The 21,872-nt window shown below is 54.3% G+C and overlaps 1 protein-coding gene across 15 annotated transcripts in view; it reads left to right on the top strand.

Annotated features, from left to right (window-relative positions):
- Positions 1–3,690: 3,690 nt before the first annotated feature.
- The window catches only part of DTNB (dystrobrevin beta), a 138,767-nt gene continuing 120,585 nt past the window's right edge, over positions 3,691–21,872 (top strand). For 13 of the 15 annotated variants that reach the window (XR_009277127.1, XR_009277126.1, XM_058834267.1 and 10 more), the window contains exons 1-6: positions 3,691–3,826; positions 4,123–4,202; positions 15,312–15,379; positions 16,549–16,629; positions 18,462–18,675; positions 20,363–20,448. Coding sequence is in view for 13 of the 15 variants with exons in the window: in XM_058834267.1 (XP_058690250.1) it covers positions 15,313–15,379; positions 16,549–16,629; positions 18,462–18,675; positions 20,363–20,448 (448 nt within the window). In the remaining 2 variants the exon portion in view is untranslated. Of the gene's footprint in view, positions 3,827–4,122; positions 4,203–15,311; positions 15,380–16,548; positions 16,630–18,461; positions 18,680–20,362; positions 20,449–21,872 lie in introns of those variants that run through there. The other 2 variants (XM_058834263.1, XM_058834268.1) reach the window with 2 other exon arrangements.

Below are 21,872 nucleotides of genomic sequence, written 5' to 3'. Positions count from 1 at the left end.
AGCCTCACAGACACATTTAATCAAGGATGAGCCCACAGAACGGCCCCGTGGGACCTCTGTGTCACTGCCAGCCCCAGGCCTGCCACAGGCTGCCACACTGAAAGCAGGAAAGGGCTGGGCTATGGATCACCTTCAGCTCAGTGAGGTGATTCCTGGGCATTGAAACCAGCCCAGCAGCAATGCCTGGGGGACACACGTGGATATATATATATATATTTATTATTTTATATATATATATATGTGTATAAAATGCCACCTTAATGTCTCAGAGGGGGATCGAGGGCTGCTCCCAACAGCCCATTCTCGACCTGGCACTGGAATATCCGTGCCCTCAGGACATGGCACCAGACAAAATCCTTCCCTGTGGCTCATGTCCTACCCCAGACTCTGCTCCTCCTCCTGCCACATTCCCTGTTTGGAAGGGAATTCAGGATCCTGTGGTTCCTCAGCCCTGCACACACGTGTGCTCCATGGCCATGGTCCATCTCCTGCTCACTGGAACCGTCTGGGGCTGTGCTCTGATGGAGGCTTTCAGGGATTTCCTTCTGCCCTCCCCCGACAGGGAACTGCACTTCCCCGGCTTTACAGGCTGTGGGCATCTGTTAAGTTTTCTTTTGGCACATTTTAAGGGGAAAAAGTTGGTTTGTTACTTAGCCTTAATAAATTCTGCAGTTCCCTCACTTCTTGGGGTCCCAAGACACTTGAGGAGTATGGAACTGTAAATGTGGGGAAAGAAAGAAACAGGAAGAAATCTGTAACAAGTGTCAGGAACTTGATTTTCCTTAAAGTGGAGGGACTCACAGAAACAGGTGTGTAACCAATTCACCTGATTTCTGACAGGAAAACTCTGAATGCGCTTAACAGCTCGATAAAATCAGCTCATCCTGGAAGAGCCTGGGATTTCTTTTCCCTGAATACATTAAAAGTACCAACAATTCTGTATTTTGAGTACAGAAGGGGCTGGAGACCTGCCAGTGGGAATAATCCACCCCAGCCCTCAGGCGGCATCTTGGTGGCATCACTAGACTTTAATTCATTCTCCTTTTTAATCCGTGTGACTAATTAATGGCTCTGTCTCGTTCAATAAGTAAAACTCTTTTTTTCCCTAGCTAGGCCGAATTCCCTTGGGAAGAAGGAGGATGGGCACAGCCCACAGAGGAGAGGGAAGCCTGAGCTCCCAGAGTCATAAAGAAATAACTAAAGCCATGGCACCATCTGGTGTTTTTCCAGGTTCCAGCACTTGTCCCTCCAGCCCACGGCAGACGGATTTTCCAAATGCCGCTTTGGCCGCGTTTAGGGTGGAAATGCAGCCAGAGGAATCACCTCCCTGACTCGGTCCCACTGCCGGCCGCGAAATTCCACTCGGCTGCGGCATCCGGGACACCCCGAGGAGGCTCCGGGACACCCCGAGGAGGCTCCGGGACACCCCGAGATTCCGGGACACCCCCAGGCGGCTCCGGGACAGCCCCAGGCGGCTCCGGGACACCCCGAGGAGGCTCCGGGACACCCCGAGGAGACTCCGGGACACCCGGAGCAGCGTCCCTGGCACAGACAGCTCGCAGTGAGCATCGCCACAGCACGGTCCCAGCAGCACCGTCCCCTCTCATCTCCCGTTTCCTGACCGGGCATTCCCTGCCCCGTTCAAACCGGGAGCGCTCCCTGCGCTCCGCACTCGCTGCGGGAATTCTCCCCCGCTGCTGTGCAGGAGATGCTGGGACATTTCCAGAGGGGCAGAGGAGCCTGGAGCACAGCCCGTGCTGCCGGCTCCTCCTCAGGAAGCACTGCCGCTGCTCTTGGTGCTGCCGGTGGCCGGCGGCGAGCGAGCGGGGACAGCCCCGGTGCCCACGGAGGGCTCTGTCCACACGGAAGGTCACGCAGTGGGGCAGGGGACACTGTCACTGTCACAACCGCTGTGGCTGCCGCAGGGGAGCTGCGGGACACGGCAGGAGCTGTGAGAGCCTCCCCTGCAGCAGGGCACGGTCCTTGCGAGCCGAAGCTGAACTCCCAGCCCCTAAAACCAGCGATCCATGGAATAGCTTGGGTGGGAAGGGACCCCAGAGCCCCTCCAGTGTCACCCCTGCCATGGCAGGGACACCTCCCACTGTCCCAGTGTCCAGCCTGGCCTTGGGCACTGCCAGGGATCCAGGGGCAGCCCCAGCTGCTCTGGGCACCCTGTGCCAGGGCCTGCCCACCCTGCCAGGGAACAATTCCTGCCCCAAATCCCATCCAGCCCTGCCCTCTGGCACTGGGAGCCATTCCCTGGTCCTGTCTCTCCATTCCTTGTCCAAAATCCTTCTCTCCACTCTCCTGGAGCCCTTTCAGGCCCTGGAGGGGCTCTGAGTTCTCCCTTGACCCTTCTCTTCTCCAGCCTGAGCATCCCCAGCTCTCCCAGCCTGGCTCCAGAGCAGAGGAACCGCAGCCCTGGCAGCTGAGGGGATGGAGCTGAGCAATGGCTGTGGCTGGTGCTGAGGGGACAGCAGTGGCCCACAGCTGTCAGGGGACTGTTCTGAAGAATGGCTGTTGTTCACAGCTGGGGAGGGAATGGTTGTGGCTGACACGGTGCTGAGGGATGGCTCTGAGGGGACAGCCATAGCTGACCCGGTGCTTAGAGATGGCTGTGAGGGGACAGCCATGGCTGCTGACACGGGATGGTTCTGAGGGGACAGCCATGGCTGACACGGGATGGCTGTGAGGGGACAGCCATGGCTGACCCGGGATGGCTGTGAGGGGACAGCCATGGCTGTCATGGGATGGCTGTGAGGGGACAGCCATGGCTGACCCGGGATGGCTGTGAGGTGACAGCCATAGCTGACCCGGTGCTTAGAGATGGCTGTGAGGGGACAGCCATGGCTGACCCAGGATGGCTCTGAGGGGACAGCCATGGCTGACCCGGGATGGCTGTGAGGTGACAGCCATAGCTGACCCGGTGCTTAGAGATGGCTCTGAGGGGACAGCCATGGTTGACCCGGGATGGCTGTGAGGGGACAGCCATGGTTGACCCGGGATGGCTCTGAGGGGACAGCCATGGCTGCTGACCCGGGATGGCTGTGAGGGGACAGCCATGGCTGCTGACCCGGGATGGCTCTGAGGGGACAGCCATGGCTAACACGGGATGGCTGTGAGGGGACAGCCATGGTTGACCCAGGATGGCTCTGAGGGGACAGCCATGGCTGACCCGGGATGGCTGTGAGGTGACAGCCATAGCTGACCCGGTGCTTAGAGATGGCTGTGAGGGGACAGCCATGGCTGCTGACCCGGGATGGTTCTGAGGGGACAGCCATGGCTGACACGGACGGGATGGCTGTGAGGGGACAGCCATGGCTGCTGACCCGGGATGGCTCTGAGGGGACAGCCATGGCTGACACGGGATGGCTCTGAGGGGACAGCCATGGCTAACACGGGATGGCTGTGAGGGGACAGCCACAGCAGACAGAGTCCCCAGCGCTGCCGCTCCGCTCTCTCCGCCCCCCGTTCCCCTCAGGCAGCCCCAGCCCCTCAGGGCGGGCCGGGGCCGGTGCCGCCCCCTGGCGGCTCGCGCTGCGCCTGCGCAGTCCCGCCGCGCCCCGGGGTGAGCGCCGCGCGGCGCGCGCGCGCTGGGGCGGAGGCGGGAGCGCGCCAGGCGGTGCCGGCCGCCGATTGGCTGAGGGTCGCGAGCGGGCGGGGCCGGGCGGGCGCGGATTGGCGGGGGGGCGCGCGCCCCCGGCGGAGGCGGGCCCTGATTGGCCGGGGCCCCGCGCGGCGGCGGCCGGGACCGTTGGAGCGCGGCGGCGGCGGCTGAGGCTGAGGCGGCCCGGCCGCCCCTGGAGCACCGGGAGCAGCGGCGCAGGTACAGGGGGAGCGCACAGCGGGGCCGGGACCACCGGGCCGGGGCTGAGACCGCTGCTTCAGCCGTGCCCGATGTTCCTCCCGGCCGCAGAACAGCTGCTGGCAGGGAGCCGGATTGTGCGGGCTCCATTGCTTTGGAGTTAACGGGAGAGCCGGAATGTGCGGGCTCCCTTGCTTTGGAATTACCGGGAGCAGAAGCAGCAGCGTGTTGTGGAATAAGGCAGTGTAATTTTTCAGTGGAAAACCGGCTGTTTTCCCGGAGAAAAAGCTCACTTGGTGTTTTTCGCATCTCTTTAGGTTGTCGTTTAAATGTCTGAAGAAGGAAGGGAGCTCAGGAAAGTGGAAGTTGCCCTGAGAGACTTCTCAGTGTGATTCAGGTAACGGGATCTGTTGGCATTTACTGTGGTGTTGACCTTAAAATCTTGGGTTTTGTATGTCCTGTTGCCTGTTTTTTACACTCACAAACCAATACTGACATTTTTTATTTATGACAAACTTGTGTTGAGAAGCAGTGATTTTTGCATTTTATGTGTTGGACATGTAAAAATATGGAATCATGTAAAAAGCTGGAATCCACTGTTTAAAATTCCTCCAGAATTATGTTTGTTGTGCAACACATCCCTCGTCTGGGGAAGGTGAATCATAGAATTACGGAATGCTTTGGGTGGGAAAGAACTTTAAACATTTAATTCCACTCCCCCTGCTATGGGCAGGGACACCTTCCACTATCCCGGGGTGTTCCAAGCCCCATCCAGCCTGGCCTTGGGCACTGCCAGGGATCCAGGGGTGGCATTGGATGAGCTTTAAGGTCCCTTCCCACTCAAAGTTTTGTTGATTCTCTGTCTGCTGCAGCTACCCAGTGACAGCCCATTCCAGGTGCCTGATCCAGTGGTTCAAAAGGTCACAAGTTTCAGTTCCAGTTTCCTTTGACCCTGAAATGCTTCTGTGTGTGTGGGATGCTGCTCCAGAGGTGTCAGCCTTAGCCCTTTTCCTTGATCATGTTATCCTGTTAAATCCTCTTTGTGTTTCTGCTTGTTGCCATCATCACACACAGGATTCTTGTTCTGGGGGTCTTTGGGACATCCCAGATCTGCTGCTGGGGTCCCAGTCAGTCCCAAGGGAGCAGCTCCCTGCTCCCAGGCTGGGCTGCCAGAGTTGGTTCCTGCCAGTTCCAGAATCCTGTATTTCAGGGGACACATCCAGGACCCCCTGTGAGCTCCATGGGACACCCTCATTGTTCACTGCTGTGGTTCCTGTGGTGCTGAATGCAGCAGCCCTGCCAGCATTGTCCCAAACTCCCTGGGTTTGGAGCAGGCTGGGGGTTTTTGGAGCAGTAAATGGCTTTACTTGTTGGCTGTGTTGCAGCTGATGCAGTCAGGCCTGTGGTTCATTCCAGGACCCAAGAGCAGTACATGTTTAGGGAGTGCTGGCTGGTGGAGGGGGCTTAGGAAGGACCATAATGCAAGAAAAAGGGCTTTTGCAGCAACACAAAAACATCACTTTTCCAGCAGTTCAATTGCATCACACACAGCACAGGTGAGGTGGGAATGAAAACTTCCAGTCCTGTGCAGCCCAGGGTGGGTGCTGCAGCTGTGCAGTTCAGGGTGGGTGCTGCAGCTGTGCAGTTCAGGGTGCGTGTTGCAGGGGTGCAGTTCAGGGTGGGTGTTGCAGCTGTGCAGTTCAGGGTGGGTGTCAGCAGCTGTGCAGCCCAGGGTGGGTGTCAGCAGCTGTGCAGTTCAGGGTGGGTGTTGCAGCTGTGCAGTTCAGGGTGGGTGTTGCAGCTGTGCAGTTCAGGGTGGGTGTCAGCAGCTGTGCAGTTCAGGGTGGGTGTTGCAGCTGTGCAGTTCAGGGTGGGTGTCAGCAGCTGTGCAGTTCAGGATGCAGCTGTGCAGTTCAGGGTGGGTGTTGCAGCTGTGCAGTTCAGGGTGGGTGTCAGCAGCTGTGCAGCCCTGGGTGGGTGTCAGCAGCTGTGCAGTTCAGGGTGGGTGTTGCAGCTGTGCAGCCCAGGGTGGGTGTTGCAGCTGTGCAGTTCAGGGTGGGTGTTGCAGCTGTGCAGTTCAGGGTGGGTGTTGCAGCTGTGCAGCCCAGGGTGGGTGTCAGCAGCTGTGCAGCCCTGGGTGGGTGTTGCAGCTGTGCAGCCCTGGGTGGGTGTTGCAGCTGTGCAGTTCAGGGTGGGTGTCAGCAGCTGTGCAGCCCTGGGTGGGTGTTGCAGCTGTGCAGTTCAGGGTGGGTGTTGCAGCTGTGCGGTTCAGGGTGGGTGTCAGCAGCTGTGCAGTTCAGGGTGGGTGTCAGCAGCTGTGCAGTTCAGGATGCAGCTGTGCAGTTCAGGGTGGGTGTCAGCAGCTGTGCAGTTCAGGATGCAGCTGTGCAATTCAGGGTGGGTGTTGCAGCTGTGAGTTGAGGAAGCTGTGACATTTTTGAAGAGGGAAGGAACACGCTGCTGGAAGTTGAGGCCTTGGGGCTGGGTTGGTGCCTGAGCTGCCGTGAGCTCCATGCTCAGCCTGGCTGCGTGGGCTGCTCTGGGGGAGCTTTAGAGAGCCTAAAGAAGGAATCAGATAAGGTGATTCAGGTGATAAGGATTTGAATTCATAATATTTTTATTAGGCTAATTGTTTTCCCCTTGGTACCTGGGAGAAGAAACTGTGATTTTGTTGTCTCTGGTTTAGTGCTTAAACAGATTTCTGTTGATAAACTGTACCTATATTTAAATTGTTTCACAGGCCTTTCCCAGTCCTCTGGGCTTTAAGGACTGAAGTATTTTAACTTCTCAGCTGTGCTTAAGTAATACAGATTTATTTAAAAACTGATGTAATGAAGAGTTTTAGGCAGCCTAGATCCAGAGGAAACAGTAGGAGACCTAAAAATTCCACAGCAGATAACACATTATATTTGGCCAGGTGTTCCCGTGGAACAAATGGAATTATTACAGCAGGTGCCAATTCATCACTAAGTTTTAGGAGTTGTATATCTAAAGGATGTGTTGTGGTTACAAAACACTTGAAATCTTAGTAACTGGTTACTGACTGACTGCAAGGTGAGGTATTTTTCAGTCTTTTTCAGTGCAACTTTTACCTTTATTTATCTTGGGTGACCAAAAGCCTCAGTGGTTCTGTGCTTTAAGAGCTGGGGAGCAAAGGGGTGTCCTGGCATAAAGCAAACAGGGAAGGAGCTGAGGCCTTCAACTTTTTTTAAAATTTATTTTTTAAAAGAGAAAGTGAGAAAACTAAGGGGTAAAAACTCTTAGTTTTACAGAAGGCAATGGCAAGTGTCATCAGTTGGGCTTTGAGTTCAGGCTCACGATGCTGTTGTAGAAAGAAACCCCTTTGTTTGTGGCCACAGTTGGAGTAGTGAGGAGTAGCTTGGGTGCAGCCAGGCTTTTGAAGAAGGTGCTGTGTGTGTCTGGCAGCTCAAAGTTAAAATTACCAGGCCTGTGTAGGTGTTAGTTCCCATTGCCTGGGGCAGTGGCAGAGAGACTTTTAAATGCAGATTAATGGCAATTCCTGCTTCTGTACTCCTGTTCCCTTTCAGTACTATCTAACACTTCACAAACTTAGAATTATTTTAGTTTAGACCTGTGAAGCTGGTGAGGAAGATTTCACATTGTAAGTTAATGTAGGAGGGGAAGTTAATGAATTATGACTGAGGAAGCTGTTTTATCCTGAAGTCAGTTGTGCTGGGGAAAGCAGCTCCTGTTTCCAGGTGTTTCTCACTGCCCCTGCTGGAATTTCCCTCCTCCCCGGGTGTGCCAGGAGGGCTGTGAGAGCTCTGAGCTCTGCTGGGGCTGCTCCTGCTCCATCTCCCAGGCTGGTTAATGGGGAAAAGGGCAAGAATGCAGCTCAGAGCTCTTGCTAATAATGGATATTGCATTCAGCTGCAGAGGCAGTTCCAGAGCTCTCTCCTGTGCTCCGTAGGCAGTGCTGGGGCCTGCAGGGTGAGATGGAGAGGGAAGGCTTTGCCAGCTTCTCTTGGAAGCACTGAGAGCTCAGAAATCCCCTCCACAAAAAAGAATCTTCCCTACCTGAGATGGGGGGGTAAGCTCTTAATTAGACCATTTCCAGCTTCTTGCTGCTCAAAAATCCTCCTGTAAAATATTTAATTCCTCTTATCCAACCAGAGCACTGCTTTATTTCAAGGAAACAATTTCAGCTGCTGGATTTGCTCTTGTTTGCAGGCCCATGGTAAATCCCACAGACATTAACTTCAGCCTGCAGAGCAGCAGGCAGGTTGTAAAAACCCATTTTTACTCCTCAGGCTTTGGGGCAGTAAAGGAAGATGAGAGTTTGGATACTCCAGAAAAGCATTTGAGTGCTGTGGGCACTGAGTGTCCTGCCTGCTCTGCACCCTGGTGTGTTTGCTGGAACACAGACCTGACTGTGCCAGAATCTGTGCTGAGACACTCAGTGCTGTCCCCAAGAGCCTGCAGAGCTCCTGGCCCAGCCTGAGTGATTCCCTGGGGACTGAAAATGGATCTGTGGAGCTGTGAGCTTTAAACAACACCTTGGCATCGGGGCTGGGACTTCCAGTGCCACTGTCACCCTCAGCATTCTTACCCTGACCTGCAGGCTCCTCAGGGCTGGGACATCTCTCTGTTCTGGGCACTCAGCTGACTCCTAGAGATGTGAAGTCACAGAAACTCAGGTGCTTTGGAACTCTCCTGGGTTTGAATTTGTTCTGTTTTGTCTGGAGGGAACCTGTGTTAAAAGTTTTGGAAGGCTTTCAAAGAAACCTCTGATTAAGTATTGTTACTTGTTCATCTTTAACTTGAATCCAGTACAATCTTTATCAGTTTCTGACCAGGTGGGCAGGTGAGGTTGTTGGGCTCACCCTGGGCCTTAGACCAGGGACTTTTTCTGGAATCACAGAGTGATTTCCATTGTAAAAATCCTCTTAAATGCAGCCTGTGCCCAAGGAGCACTGAGCCCCAAGCTCAGCCAGCTAAAGACTAACAGCAAAGGAGAGCTCTGTCCTGCTGTCTGTCTGTGCTGCAGTCCAGGAGCAGGATGTGGGGGAGTGAGGGCTCCTTCTGAACACAAACTGCAGCTGCTTCTTCCCCCACCTCACTCTCAGAGCCAGGCTTAAAGGTGCAGAACCTAATATGTAACATAAACCAGGTGATTGGGGATACCAGGGTCACAAAGCCACCCCAGGACACACCACCAGGCCTTCCCTGCACACCTCCAGGGATGAGAGTCCAGCACCTCCCTGGGCAGCCCCTGCCAAGGCCTGAGCTCCCTTTCCAGGCAGAAATTCCTGCTGCTGGCCAAGCTGAGCCTGCCCTGGCCCAGCCTGAGGCCATTTCCCCTTGTCCTGTCCCTGTTCCCTGGGAGCAGAGCCCGAGCCCTCCTGGCTGTCCCCTCCTGGCAGGGACTTGTGCAGAGCCACAAGGTCCCCCCGGAGCCTCCTTTTCTCCAGGCTGAGCCCCTTTCCCAGCTCCCTCAGCCTCTCCTGGGGCTCCAGCCCCTTCCCAGCTCTGTTCCCTGCCCTGGACACGCTCCAGCCCCTTCCCAGCACCGTTCCCTTCCCATCCTGGAGCGTTCCATGGGGTTGGTGTGACCCCAGTGCAGGACCCAGCTCTTGGCCTTGTTGACCCTCCATGGCTCCAGCCTGTGCTGAGCCCTCTGCAGATCCACATCCCACCCCCCTGGGGCTGTCCATGAGCTGAGCCAGGGTGGTGCCCTCCATCCCCGTGTCCAGAGCATCCATGAAGGTGCTGAGCAGGCCTGAGGCAGCCCTGAGCCCACTGGTGCCCGTTCCCAGCTGGATGTGCCTCCATCCCCAGGTTTATCCCAGCCAGGAGTGTCCCTGTCCATCAGTGATTTTCCAGCCCAGTAACTGAGGGCTCTGTGGGGCTGTGCTGCCACATGCTGTGTCCTGCATGAACAAACCAGATGGCTTCTTGTGCCTTGGAAGAACCTCACAGTTCCAGCAGAAATGGCAAGGCCTGCAGGAGGGAAAGCTTTATGCTTCAATACTATTTGTTTTCCTAAACTATTGGATTAATTTTTAATGAAGCTGCATTATTTGAGCAGGTTTTTGCAGAATCTTCCAGAGCAGCTTTGGATCCACTGGATTTATGGAGATAAAAAAAGGAACCATTGACTTGTTTAGAATTTCCCTGCAGAGCTGTAATCACTGGGAAGTTACAGTCCGTGTCCTGGCTCTTAGCCAAGTGGGTTTTTCCTTCCACCCTCCAAGGCTGGAGTCAGTTTTGGTTTGTAAAGATCTTGCACAATCATCTGAGTGCAGGACATGTACAAACACCAGTGAGAGATCCAAACCTCTGGGTTTTGGGGAAGCTGCTGCTGGAAGCTGCATGGTGCTTCCCAGAAATGTTCCTGGACTTGCTGGAGATGCAGAAATAACATTTTAGGGTATTTTTTGTGCACAGTTGCTTTTGCTTCGGTTACTTATCCTATAAATGATGAGAACAGGGTTTAAAATGGTAATGATAAATTAGAAGAATTGTCAGAAGTGGTTAAAATGTGCTTTAAAAGATGTTGCCAGTCTGAGTAAGCATGAAAGGTTTGTCTTTTCTCTTCCAGGGGTCAGATGTGTCCCCCTGAAATCACTTCTAGGTCACTCCTCTTCCTAGGAAAAGACACAGGGGAACAAAGGAGTATTTCTGATTAATTATGTTTGACTGCTGAGGAGAGGGATTCAGAATATGAACCAGGAGAACAAAGAAATGAGTAAGAGCATCAGATATTTTGGATAGACAGAGGGAGAGGAGGGGATTCAATCAGTCATTGTGGGGTCCTTGTAAAAGTTAGAAAAGGAAAAATACTTCATATTTTTATTGAAATCTGATTTGAGCAAATATATGCACCTTTATGTTGTAAGTAAGTTTAAATTTATATTTTAACAAAACATTTATGACAGTTCAGAAATTATTTTAGATGATTTCAATCAAATGTCAGTTGAAGCCAGATGAGTTCAGAAGCCCAAAGCAAGGAAGTGCCAAAGCCAATGGACACCAGTAACTTTTTCTGCCAGCACAGGTATGCCCTCAATTTTTATTCAACATCTTCATCCCAGTTATGTTATTTATTAAAGTTACATTTTCAGGAGTGAATGAACTGACAAAGGAGGAAAGCATTTCCTTGAAACACCAGGAATAGTTGTTCCTTCTGATCAGAAAAATGACAGAAAGTCACTGAACCTCCTTCCATGTGTCAGACACCGCTCAGATCAGCCCATGCCCCAAACTGGTTTTCTGGTTTATTTTAATTACAAGTTATTTCTGACCATAAATAGGTGTGGGCACAATTTTATCCTCATGCAGCAACTGCAGTTTAATCAGTGACATCAAATACTTTTTTCTCTAATGACATGCAACACCAAGAACCTGAAGCAAGTCAGATTTAATAAGTGGTAAATGAACTTTTCTCTCTCTGTTCCTGCTGTCGAGGCTGCGGCTCGGTGCAAACCAAGGTCTGGAAGTGGCTCTCAAGCCCTGAAGGTCAGAAGCTCCTTTGGAGTGTTCCTTGTAGGTGGAATTGCAGAATGAAGCAGAACAAGGGGAGGCAGCAGCAGCGTGGCTGAGGAGGCCATGCTGAGCACAGCTGTGCCTGTGGAGCCGTCCCTGGGCCGTTACCTACAGCTGATGAGCTCCAAGAAGAGCGAAACCTGCTAAGCAAGGTCCTGTAGTATTGGCCTGAAGCTGGGGGCACCTGCAGGGAGCCAGAGGGCACAGCCAGCACAGCACAGCACAGCCAGGGCTCTCAGGGGACAGCCAGGGGGGTACAAATCTCACCTGGGCACAGCTCTGACAGGGACAGCCCTGGCACAGAGCAGTGGGGGAGAAACAGGGAGAGAAAAAAGGTGTCAACCAATTGAAACAAGAAAAATGTCAGGATATTAAAGGGATTTTAGGTGGTGGCTGAGTGCAGGATTTTCCACAGTAGTTGGTGTGGAGTTTATAAATTGGCTTTGCTGTTCACTCTGTCACAGGGTGCTCCTGAGGCCAAACAAGTGTTGGACCTGTAGAAGGGGGGAGAGGTGGAAGTATGAAGGGAAGCTAGAAAATCTTGGAAGTTCACATCAGGCACAGTCAGTCAGTTTTCTAAGGTGCTGCATCGCTTTCTGCTTTTAGTTGAACTTTGCTTTTCAGTAGGGATTTCCAAAGAACTGGACTTGCTATCCCTGGCAGTGCCCGAGGCCAGGCTGGACACTGAGCTGGGAGCAGCCTGGGACAGTGGGAGGTGTCCTGGTGGCCCTGGATGGGCTCTGAGGTCCCTCCAACCCATCCTGGGATTCTGTATTGGAGTGGTTTCCCCTCCATGTGCCCATGGAATGTGAGCAGCCACCTCAGGAATTCTTGGCTGCCACATCATTCCAGCCCCTGTTGTGTTTCCTGGCACTTTGCTCATGGATTTTGCTTCAATTTTTTTAAAAAGCAAGGAACCAGCAAACAAGGAAGCAAAACCCACCCCAAAAATCCTCACCAAACCCCAAACCCTGCCTCCCCAGCCCCTTCAAAGAACCCAGCCTAACAAACCAAACCAGCTCAGGCCAAGCTGCTGCTTCCCTTCCCTGTTTTGGGAGCTGAGCACTGTAATTTGCATCCCAAACATAGTTGCAGTTCTTGTGGGTTTGGTTCATTCCCGTTTTGAACTCGAGAAAGAGTCTCCATCTTCCTTCTTCCCAGCCTCATCACCGAGGGATCCTTCTGGGTCTGATGGTTCAGGGATTAAAAACAGGTTTGTCAATTATTCTGATAGAACCTAATTTCCACCACTTTTCCAAATATTTGGCAGTAATGTGGGAGTTGGGCTCTGCTCCCAGGGAACAGGGACAGGACAAGGGGAAATGGCCTCAGGCTGGGCCAGGGCAGGCTCAGGCTGGATATTGGGAACAATTCCTGCATGGAAAGGGCTCTGCAGCCCTGGCACAGCTGCCCAGGACAGGGTTCCCCATCCCTGCAGGGGTTCAAAGCCCTGTGGATGTGGCACTTGGGGACAGGGCAGTGGTGGCTGGGGCAGGGCTGGGGATGGTTGGGCTCGAGGGTTCCGAGGGCTTTTCCAGCCTGAGCCATTCTGTGTTTCCATTCCTGGATTCTCTCTGCACTCTGTTGAGGACGTGTGGCCCTGCCCAGCCAGATCATCCCCGAGGAGTTTCCCCTCAGACTGGAGCAGGAGGGAAGCAGCAGGGACAGCTCCTGAGTCCAAGCAGCGCCTTTGGCTGGAGTGGTGAGCAGATCCAGGGCGGAGCTGTGCCCCCAGGGAAAAGCACAAACCTCCTTTTGAGCCAGGAGACTGGAGGAGATGCTGAGGCTGCATTGGGAATCCTGGGAGGAGGAGCTGGGAAGGGGCTGGAGCCCCAGGAGAGGCTGAGGGAGCTGGGAAAGGGGCTCAGCCTGGAGAAAAGGAGGCTCCGGGGGGACCTTGTGGCTCTGCACAAGTCCCTGCCAGGAGGGGACAGCCAGGAGGGCTCGGGCTCTGCTCCCAGGGAACAGGGACAGGACAAGGGGAAATGGCCTCAGGCTGGGCCAGGGCAGGCTCAGCTTGGCCAGCAGCAGGAATTTCTGCCTGGAAAGGGAGCTCAGGCCTTGGCAGGGGCTGCCCAGGGAGGTGCTGGAGTCTCATCCCTGGAGGTGTGCAGGGAATTCCTGGATGTGGCACTCAGAGCTCTGGGCTGGGGACAAGGTGGGGATCAGGCACAGCTGGGGCTCCATGGGCTGGGAGGGATTTTCCTACTGAAGGATTCTGGGATCATGGAGAGAGCAGATCCCTCATTCAGGTCTCATTTCAGGCAGGAGCTGAGTCCCTCCTTTTCCTTGCAGAGGGCACAGAGGGTGAGCCTCAGCTCCTCTGAACTGGAATTGGGTCTGTCTCGGTCACGCTGAGCTCATTATCCAGGAATTCTGTGTGGCAGCGTTGGCTCTGGGAGTGACCCCTGGAACTCCTGTCCTGGCATGGGCAGGTGCCTCTCTGTGCCAGCCTGAGCACAGCAGCTGGGGCTGGTCCATCCCTGGCAGTGCCCAAGGCCAGGCTGGACACTGGCACAGTGGGAGGTGTCCCTGCCATGGCAGGGGTGCCACTGGAGGGGCTCTGGGGTCCCTTCCCACCCAAACCATCCTGGGATTCCACGAATGAGGAATCTCTGGGGACAGAGGGGGAAGTCATGGTGCTGTCAGGTGCTTTGTGCAGAATGAGATGGGACTGGAAGCTTGTGTGCCCAAAACTCCCAACTTTACAAGTCATAAAAAGCACCACTGAGCCTTTTCCCTGTGAAATAAACCCAATAACAACACAGCAGCACATTGGTTCTGAGGCTATGGCTTTCTAAAGCAGGAAAAGCCAAGGAAATGCAGTGTATTTTCAGGTCAGAGCCCATGTGCTTGCTTTCCTTTCTGAAAAGCAAAAAGCCTTTGGTGGTTTGCAGGCTGTGGGGTTCCAGCAGGAAATGTGGAAGTGCCAGAGCTGTGCCAAGGCTGCTCCTCAGGGACGTGTGCCAGGGCCAAGGCACGACTTTGCTGCTGCTCCTGCTGCAGGCTGGGCTGGGGAGGCTGAGCCAACTGCCTCCTGTAGGTCTGGATGGAACTGGAGAAGAATTGTTTGGGATTTTTGTCTTTTTTGGGGGTTAGACACATAAAACCTATACTTAATGGATTTTAAGTTGGTGAATCTGGTAACCAGAGAATAATGTAATCATTAGCTGAAGTATAAATTAGATTTTACGCTGATGCTGAATTAACTTGAATTTTTTTTGCTGCAGGGGACTGAAATTTGGCATCTTTTAGGACTGTGTAGTGAAATAAGCCCTGAGAGCTGCTGAATTGTCCCTGTGCCCCCTTACCTTGGAGTACAAGCTCTTCCCTGCTCCTGTTCCTCTTTTAATCTGTTTTCCTGGCAAAGAGAGGCCTCTGTCACCAAACTGTTTTTATTTCCAGCTCAATTAGCTGGAAGTTCTTTACTTCCCTGACAAATCCCATTTGACCTCAGGTGTTTGGGTTCAAAGTTAAATGAATTTTAAGAAGTTTTGTTTAAAGCCAACATTCCCCCAAACCCAGCATCCCCACAAATCCTGGGAGGTCTTTCCCCAGCTAAAGGATTCTGTGATCCTGCAGAAAAGAGGGGTCACTGGCCCCTGTCAGCCAGGCAGGGAGTGGGATCAGCTTGTTCCTCCTGCCCAAGGTCTCCAACATCTCCCCTGCTCCTGACTCACTCTGTGTTTTGCAAACAAAACCCCTTGGAACACAAAGGAATTCCTTCTGGAATATTTCTGCTGTATTAACGCAGCTCTGAGCTTTTCAAACTAAATTCAGGTGTTGAGAATTCATGTTTCCTGTGCCTTGGAAGGTGTTAACAAGCCTGAGGTGTGTGTGTGGAATGGGATAATGCTGAGAGCTGTCTGTCTGTGTCCTGGAATTCCCAAACAGAAGCAGACTGTTCCTGCTGAGGGACAGAATCCTGCTGTTCACAGCAAGTCGCTCTTGTGACAGCAATTCTAACACAAACAGCGTTTTTTGCCATTTTTGTCTCCAGAATGATTGAGGAGAGTGGGAAGAGGAGGAGGACCATGGCAGAGAAGAGGCAGCTGTTCATGGAAATGAGTAAGTAGGAAATCTGAAGACATAATGTCATTTATTCTTCACTGAGAGCTTCCCTGTGACAGCTGCACCAGATCATCCCCGCCCTGTCCCACAAGCCCCATGCAGGGAAAATCAGCAGGAGATGCCCAAGGGCAGTCCCAGCTTCCTGGGAAGGTCATTATCCCTAGGTTTTGGGAATCTCCTTCCTTAGGGAATGGTCACATCTCTCATCTGTGCCAATGCCTAAGGTCTGTGGGCAACTATTTAAATGAATAGTGACAACAGACAGAGCACCCTGGGCCTTAAAAAAAGATAAAAGATGGCCCTGCAATGCTGGTGTGACTTGAGAAATGGTTTGGGGGCTGATTTGTGCAGGATCCAACTCTGGAAGAGTTAAGAATTTGTGTTTGCATGACATCACATTATCCTGCTGTCCTGCAAGGGGCTGAAGGGAATTTCTGGATTAGGCCAACATGTCCTAAATTCCAGTCCCAGACTGAGGGAGCTCCATCTTAAAACTGCATATTTATACTGGTTTGTTTCCAGAGTGGTGGTGTTGTGGAATAATGGGGTGGTCTGGGTGGGAAAGGGCCTTAAATCCCACCCCATTCCCCCCCTGCCATGGCAGGGACACCTCCCACTGTCCCAGTGTCCAGCCTGGCCTTGGGCACTGCCAGGGATCCAGGGGCAGCCCCAGCTGCTCTGGGCACCCTGTGCCAGGGCCTGCCCACCCTGCCAGGGAACAATTCCTGCCCCAAATCCCATCCAGCCCTGCCCTCTGGCACTGGCAGCCATTCCCTGGCTCCTGTCCCTCCAGCCCTTGTCCAAAATCCTTCTCTCCACTCTCCTGGAGCTCCTCCAGGTACTGCAAGGCTGCAGTTTGGTCACCCCAGAGCCTTCTCCCCTCCAGGCTGAACAATCCCAGATCTCTCAGCCTTTCCTTACAGCAGAGCTGCTCCATCCCTCTGATCACCTTGGAGCCTCCTCTGGGCTCTCTCCAGCAGCTCCAGCTCCTTGTGCTGTTGGGATCCCCAGGGCTGGGGTCTCACCTGAGCACAGGGTCCCCAGCTGTGGCTGGGGAGGTGTCACAGGAGACCCTCGAGCCTTTTTCCAAGTCCTCCTCTCAGCAGCATCAGGTTTGCTGGGTGTTGCAGAGGGAAGCAAAGCCCCAAACCTGTGGTTTGTTGCAGGAGCCCAGAACTTCGACGTGATCCGGCTCTCCACGTACAGAACCGCCTGCAAGCTGCGCTTCGTGCAGAAGAGGTGCAACCGTGAGTGGTGTCCAGGCTCCTCCTCACACCCTGCTCCTTCCTGCAGGGCTGCTTCAGTGCTCACCCAGCCCCTCTGCACTGGGGTCAGGCCCTGCCAGCTCTGCCTTCAGCACAGATCTAACACACAATTAAATATGGGATTAAAAAGGGGCAGCGATGCTTGCCCGAGCCTCTGTGGTATCTTCACGTTTGCTCTTCAGGAGATGTGAAGTCCAAGGGCAGCTGTGGTGTTTGGCTGCCCTCAGAGCTGGCTGTAGATGGTCTCGAGCTGTGAGAGGGCTGTCTCCTGACAGGGAGCCCAGAGCACCCCAGGGAGCACAGGGGACACGTGTGACATGCAGAGCTCTGGGCACTGCAGGCTGTCCCCTCTCTGCCCTGGAACCCAGAGCACCCCAGGGAGCACAGGGGACATGTGTGACATGCAGAGCTCTGGGCGCTGCAGGCTGTCCCCTCTCTGCTCCAGGGCACTGCTGGATCCCAGGGGAACTGGATGCACTTGGTGCCCTGCCCCTGCTGGGCTGGACACAGCAAGGAGCCCAGCAGCAGAGGTGTGGGAGGAGATCCCTAATCCAGGGCACAGCAACTGTGCCCGCACTGGGGAGGAGGAGGAGGCCAGGAGAAGGGCTGAGGAGAAGGGACACGTGTCCCTGCTGTGTCCCTGGGCTGTGGTGGCCATGGCCAGATGCCTTTGCTCAGCCTGGGCACAGTGTCTCTGCTGGCTGCAGTTGCAGGTGTTGGATGAAATCTCTATTTTCCAGCAGGGAGAACAAAGCAGTGCCAGCCCCTGAGCTCTGTACACCAGCCCTGGGCCCTTTGCCACCCTGGCCTGGGGTGCAGCTCAGGGCTCTCTCTGCTCACAGGCTGCTCCAGGGGGTGGGAACAGCCTGCCTTCGCTCCTTGGGGAGGTTTTCTGGGAGAAATACAAAACGAGTTTAGTGTAAGAAAGGCACCAGTCTGACTGCAGACCCTTCTGGGGGGAGGTGAGCAGTGGATTCACCATGGCTCTCCTCTGGGTGCTGGGTCATGGTCAGTGTGGGTGGCTGCTGATCCTCAGGTGTCTTCTCCACCCTCCTGCAAACCTTAAAGCTTGGAAACATTTCGAAATATTGTTTAATGTGGTTCTGCAAATCACTTACTGTGGTTTGGAAAAGGTTTTCTCCACGCTGTTAACACTCTTTAGATCCAGCAGGGAAATTTGGGGGAACGCTTTGGAGCCCCAGACCTGTGTTTAGCAAACATTATACTCTGGGTTTGGGAACTGGATCAACTGGAAACACTCAGAGTTTAACTGGAACATCAAGTTCCTCCTTCAATACTCTACAAGTCAGCACAAGGGTGTTCAAAATTTATCCAACAAAACTGTCAACAGTTTGTAGTGGATTTAGAGCATCATCAGATCCCAGAGGGGTTTGGGTTTGGGAAGGGACCTCAGAGCCCCTCCAGTGTCACCCCTGCCATGGCAGGGACACCTCCCACTGTCCCAGTGTCCAGCCTGGCCTTGGGCACTGCCAGGGATCCAGGGGCAGCCCCAGCTGCTCTGGGCACCCTGTGCCAGGGCCTGCCCACCCTGCCAGGAGCAATTCTGGTGCCTAAACCACTGCATGTTCAGGGGAGAGGGCTCTGCTCCTTCAGGAACTGTTTCTGGCAGAGCCCCAGGTGTGGAAGGGTGGAATAAAAGCCACATCTGGGCCCTGCAGTGTCCCTTGAGGAGCTGTGGGGACGAGCTGGGTGTCTCCTGCCCGAGGGGAGCTGACCCTGTGCACAGGCAGTGCCAGCACAGCGGGCTTGCACCCTGGCAGAACAGCAGTTAATTGTTTTTCCTTCCTTTTCAGTTCACCTCGTTGATATCTGGAATATGATCGAAGCCTTCCGAGACAACGGCCTTAACACTTTGGATCACGGGGCGGAGATCAACGTGTCCCGCCTGGAAACCATCATCTCCTCCATCTACTACCAGCTCAACAAGCGCCTGCCCTCCACACACCAGATCAGCGTGGAGCAGTCCATCAGCCTCCTCCTCAACTTCATGGTAGCAGCCTATGACAGGCCAGTACTGCCTCCTCCTCCTCCTCCTCCTGCTGCGTCCCTGGGCTGCTCTGTGAGCGTGGCCAGAGCTGCTCTGGGGGAGCTGCAGCCTCTGGGACTGCTGGGATCCCTGTTCTCAGCTGGGCCTGGCACCTCCTGGGGGCTCAGTGCTTGGGAAGCCAGCGTGTTTTGTTGACTCTTGCTCAGAGAGAGCCTTTTTAAACTCAGCCCTGTTTGCACAGTCAGTTTGCAGCCCCCTCCAGTGTGCTGTGACCCCATAGAGCTGATTCTCATTTCCTGGCTGGAAAATGAGCTCATTTCTTGCTCAGGGTTCTGTCTGGGCATCTCCTCATGTCCAGCTTTCTGCATTTCTCTCACAGGCTCTCCCTGCAGCGTTTGCTGATCCTGAGTAGCTGTGCCCCTCTGTGTTCTCTGAGCAGCAGCTGCAGGTCCTTTGCTGTGCTTGCCATTTCTTACTTTTGCTCTTGCCTTTCTCCAAATCAGCTTTTATTTCACCTTGGCTTCTGCTTCTACCCCTGGATTTACCCAGCCCTGAGTGTGCCAAAGAGATGTTGTGTTTGTCATGTCCAGACTTTGATGCTCTCCTGATGGGACAATTTGTTACTGTCACCTCACAGACACTGAGTGTGTCCCTCAGAGAGCCCAGAGCTGAGGGCAGTCCCTGTCTCACTGAGCACAAATAAAACCAGCACGAGGCTCAGAGCAGGTTCTGTGCCAGCAGAACCCAGGGGAGTTTCATTCAGCGCTGCTTTAATGTTGGTTGAGACAAGTTTGGTCACTCTGAGACAGCTCACACTGAAGAACACAGGATTTAGCCCCAGGAATGGGCATGTTTGGAGGAGCTGCCCCAGAAGATGGAGGCTTTAGACAGAGGCAGGGTTTTGTTCCCCACTGTCCCCCAGCCATGTAAGTTGTGCCTCGTGTGGGAGCAGCTCCTGGATCCCAGCAGGGGCAGCAGCTGCTCTGCCTCCCTGTGCCCTGGGCTCAGGCTCCCTCTCCAGGAGCTCAGCAGCACGGCAGGCAGGCAGCCTTCTGTAAACTCTGCCCATCCATGCTGGAACTGCATCCCTGTGCTGCTGGAATGTCACACAGTTCTCACTCTGAATGTGGGGAGAGCTCAGAGCCCCTCCAGGGCCCAAAGGGGCTCCAGGAGAGTGGAGAGAAGGATTTTGGACAAGGAATGGAGGGCCAGGAGCCAGGGAATGGCTCCCAGTGCCAGAGGGCAGGGCTGGATGGGATTTGGGGCAGGAATTGTTCCCTGGCAGGGTGGGCAGGCCCTGGCACAGGGTCCCTGGATCCCTGGCAGTGCCCAAGGCCAGGCTGGACACTGGGACAGTGGGAGGTGTCCCTGCCATGGCAGGGGTGCCACTGGAGGGGCTCTGGGGTCCCTTCCCACCCAAACCATTTCCTGTCCCTCCAGGCCCTTGTCCAAAGCCCCTCTCCAGCTCTCTCAGAGCCTCCCTTCAGGAGAATTCTGCTTTTCCAGCTCTGCCCACACCCACCCTGTGCTTTCCCCATTTTCCATGCCACTATGAATTCCCTGTCCAGCACGTTTAGTTTCAGTTCCTTGAAGGCACTGGCAGTTACTGAGGGTGATTGTTGTTATTCCCATTGTTCCTGGGTGCCTCTGGGGTGTTGGGATTGCTCCCTTCCCTGGGGAGTTGCTCACGGGTGCTTTTCCCTGCAGCGAGGGCCACGGGAAGCTGACGGTGTTCTCGGTGAAAGCCATGCTGGCCACCATGTGTGGGGGGAAGATCCTGGACAAGCTCAGATGTGAGTACTCCCAAGCAATCCCAGTGTTTGTGGACTGTTTCCTCTCCTGTGCTTGTTGTATTGAGTTCTGGAGGTGTTTTGCTTTGTTTTTTATTGATTTTGTGATCTTTAAACTGACCTGGAGCTGTGCTGCAAACCCCAGAATTCCAGAGTCATTAAGGTGGGACAGTCCCTCCCAGCCCATCGAGTCCAGGCTGTGCCCAATCCCCACCTTGTCCCCAGAGCACTGAGTGCCACGTCCAGGCCTTCCTGGACACCTCCAGGGATGTTTTGTTCCATGTTCCAGCTCCTGGTTATCCCCAGCCCAGACTCAGGAGGCTCCCCAAGCCCATTTCTTTAGGTTAAGCTCTTGGGCACTTGTTTAAATGGAGAACTTGAGGGGTAATTTTCCAATAGGAATGTCCCAGCTGTCACCATGTCACTGCTTTGAGGGTCCTGTGCATCTTCTGCTTCCCCTGAGGCTCTCTGCACCTTCTCACTCTGCAATTCCAGTTTCTGAGGTGGAATCCAGGATGGTTTGGGTTGGAAGGGACCTCCAAGCCCATCCAATGTCACCCCTGCCATGGGCAGGGACACCTCCCACTGTCCCAGGCTGCTCCAAGCTCTGTCCCTTCCCCTGAGCCCTCCTGGGCTCAGTCCCTGTCCCCTCTGAGCAGGTTCCCCCCTGTCTCCAGCAGCTCTGGGCTGATGGAACTGCCCCACCATCCAAACCCCAAATCCTGCTGGGCCAGGACACGGAGCAGGATTCCTCAAACTGGAGAGAAAACTGGTGGTGGAAGAAGGTTCTGTAAAATCCTGAGCAAGATGGGGAATTGCAAACAGCTGCTCCTTCCCTTCCAGCTGCTCCCTTCCCCTTCCAGGACAGGAACCCCGGGGCAGCCACTGGAATGAGCAGTGACAGATGGAGAAGCAGAGAACAATTCTGCTTTAACTTTCCCAGAGGATGTGGTGGGTATCAAACACTCCTGCAGCCACTTCCACTGAAGGCAGATCCATGAGAGGCTGCTGGGTGCCCAGGGATCCCAGGGAGGAAGGAATGTGCCTGCCCCAGCCATCTGCTCTGGGGAGGAACAGGCTCCTCATCTCCCTGCCTCAGCTCTTCCCTGATTCCTTCTGAGCCTTCTGATTGTGCTGCTCTGGGTTCCCCCTTCCTTCCCCACGTGTCTCCCTGATTACTGACACACTTCACCCCCAGAATCTCCTTGTCCAGGAGGATCCCAGCCCAGCCTCCCTTCCCTGAGCAGGCTGGAGCTCTCTGGAAATGCTGGAGTTGTATTTTTACTGTTTTCTCATCCCACAGTCCCTGTGAGTGATGGGAGCTGGGTCTGTGCCCTTGCTGGGGACAGGATGATGTTGTGGCAGTGTCCCTGATGGACTGGGAGACTCGGTGGGGCCCTTCCCTGCCTCTGGAATTTCCTGGGGTG

This window comes from Poecile atricapillus, chromosome 3 (genome assembly GCF_030490865.1).
Source record: "Poecile atricapillus isolate bPoeAtr1 chromosome 3, bPoeAtr1.hap1, whole genome shotgun sequence".
NCBI classification, from domain to species: Eukaryota; Metazoa; Chordata; class Aves; order Passeriformes; family Paridae; genus Poecile; species Poecile atricapillus.
The sequence above is the reverse complement of the archived record's forward strand: the minus strand, read 5'-3'. Positions and strand labels throughout refer to the sequence as shown.